Source organism: Colobus angolensis, unplaced genomic scaffold, assembly GCF_000951035.1.
Source record: "Colobus angolensis palliatus isolate OR3802 unplaced genomic scaffold, Cang.pa_1.0 Scaffold10, whole genome shotgun sequence".
In the NCBI taxonomy this organism is placed as follows: Eukaryota; Metazoa; Chordata; class Mammalia; order Primates; family Cercopithecidae; genus Colobus; species Colobus angolensis.
In genome coordinates this window covers 23,464,213-23,467,738 of record NW_012110919.1, presented here as the reverse complement: position 1 = coordinate 23,467,738, position 3,526 = coordinate 23,464,213, and the positions used below count along the sequence as shown (strand labels likewise).

At 45.7% G+C, this 3,526-nt stretch overlaps 1 protein-coding gene across 1 annotated transcript in view; it reads left to right on the top strand.

The window, feature by feature from the left end:
- TMEM116 (transmembrane protein 116) overlaps positions 1–3,526 on the top strand; it is a 44,008-nt gene that overhangs the window by 28,776 nt on the left and 11,706 nt on the right. Inside the window, exon 2 of the mRNA XM_011936696.1 lies at positions 2,163–2,267. Coding sequence (XP_011792086.1) covers positions 2,229–2,267 — 39 coding nt within the window. The 5' untranslated portion in view covers positions 2,163–2,228. The remainder of the gene's footprint in view (positions 1–2,162; positions 2,268–3,526) is intronic.

The following is a 3,526-nucleotide window of genomic DNA, read 5'->3' as shown; positions in this document are numbered from 1 at the left end:
TCTGTCGTCCAGGCTGGAGCACAGTGGTGCAATCTTGTCTCACTGCAACCTCCAGGGCTCAAGTGATTTGCCTGCCTCAGCCTCCAGAGTAGCTGGGATTACAGGCGTGCACCACCATGCCCCGCTAATTAGAAGGCTTGCTTTTAAGCATTGTGAGGGCAGCTTTTTATGTATGGCTAATTTGGTCCCATTACAGAAGCAATATTATTCTTATGATTATGCCCTGTGTATTTTTCCACTCTGGTTGATGAGAAAGCAAACAAACTATTCCTGGCCCTGTGTGAGCTTTAGGGATTGTCCCATCTACTCGTTTCTGATGATTCTTTCTCTGGTTTTCATGGTTTTCTCTCCCATATACTTTGATTAATACTTAACCAAAGACTTGGGGTGACCTCTGCAGCTCTCCTGAGAATCGTCTCACTATATAGCTTCCCCTGCTCTGATACTGTACTTGACAAATTTTAGCTGCCTTGGCCTCCCAAACTCTAAATTTTGTCTTCTCAACTCACCAAGACAGTGGTCTGTTTGGATTCCCCCTCCTGTACTCACTCTTTTTCTTTTCTTTCTTTTTCTTTTTTCTTTTCTTTATGGAGTCTCGCTCTGTCGCCAGGCTGGAGTGCAGTGGTGCGATATCTGCCTCCTGGGTTCAAGTGATTCTCCTGCCTCAGTCTCCCAAATAGCTGAGACTACAGGCATGCACCACCACGCCCAGCTAATTTTTGTATTTATAGTAGAGATGGGTTTTCACCATGTTGGCCAGGATGGTCTTGATCTCGACCTCGTGATCCGCCCACCTCAGCCTCACAAAGTGCTGAGATTACAGGGTGAGCTACCATGCCTAGCCCTCCTGTACTCACTCTTACCAGCTGGTGAGCTGGGGCGCTTGATGGACTCACCTTGCTTTTCAGGGATTGCTGTTCTCTTCTGCTTGTTGCCTACTGTTTGAAAACTGGATGTTTTCATATATTTTATTTTGAAATATATGAAATATATTGCTGGAGGGTAAATTCTATTCCTGTTATCTCATCAAAGCTGGAAGTAGAAATTCCTTGCCTTAGATTTTATCCTACTAGTTCCTTGATATCATCTCAGTTCTTAGGTTCTTTTAAGGATTTTAAAAAAAAATCTTATTCATCATATTTAGTTCTTTTGAATGGAAAGTTGATTCAAATAGCTTAGCCTGTCATTATTAGAAGTAGAAATTCTTGGCCGGGCGCGGTGGCTCAAGCCTGTAATCCCAGCACTTTGGGAGGCCGAGACGGGCGGATCACGAGGTCAGGAGATCAAGACCATCCTGGCTAACACGGTGAAACCCCGTCTCTACTAAAAAATACAAAAAACTAGCCGGGCGAGGTGGCGGGCGCCTGTAGTCCCAGCTACTCGGGAGGCTGAGGCAGGAGAATGGCGTGAACCCAGGAGGCAGAGCTTGCAGTGAGCCGAGATTGTGCTTACTGCACTCCAGCCTGGATAAGAGTGAGACTATTCCATCTCAAAAAAAAAAAAAAAAAAGAAGTAGAAATTCTTACTGTCTTTTCAATTAAAAAATAAAATAGAAAAAGATTATATGATATCTTCATAAAAGTGGGACTGTTGGGCAGGTAGAGGTGGATAATGCTGTGGTTCTTCTGAACAGTCCAAAGGATAAAATAAGAAAGCAGGGCATGTTTTAGGTAGGCCTGTTAGAATTTCAGACTTGGGACCAGATGCGATGGCTCACACCTGTAATCCCAGCACTTAGGGAAGCCAAGGCGAGTGGATCACATGAGGTCAGGAGTTCTAGACCAGCCTGACCAACATGGTGAAACCCCATCTCTACCAAAAATACAATAAAATTTAGCAGGGCATAGTGACATGTGCCTGTAATCCCAGCTACTCGGGAGGCTGAGGCAGGAGAACCGCTTGAACCTGGGAGGCAGAGGTTACCGTGAGCCGAGATTGTGCCACTGCACTCAGCCTAGGTAACAAGAGTGAAAACTGTGTCACATACACACAAAAAAGAATTTCAGACTTGGTATGGTTTTGCCTGGTACAGACACTAGATGGTACATTACTAATAGACTAGTAGGTAGGATTCCCATAATAGAAAATAATGGAGTATGTTGAAAGAACTTCACAGTGTCAGAGTGAGATAGTTATGATGGGTTGTTTTGATTTTAACCTAGATATTCTACATTTCCTCATTTCTCTACACCATCAATTACATCTGGTATTTGTACACAGAACTGAGGATGAAACACACCCAGAGTGGACAGAGCACATCTCCACTGGTAAGTTTTTTACAGAGCTGATAGTCAATAATAGTATGCTAAGCCAGGTGTGGTGACTTCTACCTGTAATCCCAGCAGTTAGGGAGGCTGAGGGGGGCAGATTGCTTACGCCCAGGAATTCGAGGCCAGTCTGGGCAAAGTGGTGAAAGCCCATCTCTACGAAAGATACCAAAAAAAATAGCCAGGCATTGTAGCGCATTCCTGGAGTCCTAGCAACTTGGGGGGCTGCAGCAGGAGGATCACTTGAGCCACTGTACCCCAGCCTGGGTGACAGAGACAGACCCTGTCTCAAAAAAAAAAATAGTATGTAAAAACAATCCCCATATATCCCTGATAAACAGTGTAAGCCTGTAGCCCTAGCTAGGTGCATTTATGGAGGTTAATCGAAGGAAAAACGTGTTCCCACAGAGTTTCCATTCTTTTGACATCACTTCCTCCTCTCCCTTTCTCTCTCTCTCTCTCTCTCTCTCTCTCACACACACACACACACACACACACACAGAGGTTTGATTATAGGAATATTATTTACAGTGCTGGCATGCCTGCCTGGTTTGATTCAGCAAGGGAAATTCTTCTTGACTCCATGCCAACCCTGGGAGACCCAGTTGTGTTATTTATCTCCTGTTGTGACCTTAGACATATCATCTCCCTTTCTTGCACCTCCAATTTTTCATTGTAAAATGAAGTGTTGGCCGGGTGCAGTGACTCACGCCTGTAATCCCAACACTTTGGGAAGCTGAGGCAGGCAGATCATGAGGTTAGGAGATTGAGACCATCCTGGCCAACATGGTGAAACCCAGTCTCTACTAAAAATACAAAAAATTAGCCGGACATGGTGGCAATTGCCTGTAGTCCCAGCTACTTGGGAGGCTGAGGCAGGAGAATGGCGTGAACCTGGGAGGCAGAGCTTGCAGTGAGCCAAGATCTCGCCACACTGTACTCCAGCCTGGGCGACAGAGAGAGACTCCATCTCAAAAATAAAACAAAACAAAAGCAAACAAACAAACAGAGTGAAGTGTTGGCCGGGCATGGTGGCTCACACCTGTAATCCCAGCACTCTGGGAGGCAGAAGTGGGCGGGTCACCTGAGGTTGGGAGTTCGAGACCAGCCTGACCAATATGGAGAAACCCCATCTCTACTAAAAATACAAAATTAACTGGGCATGGTGGCGCATGCCTGTAATCCCAGCTACTTGGGAGGCTGAGGCAGGAGAATGGCATGAACCTGGGAGGTGGAGCTTGCAGTGAGCCAAGATCGTG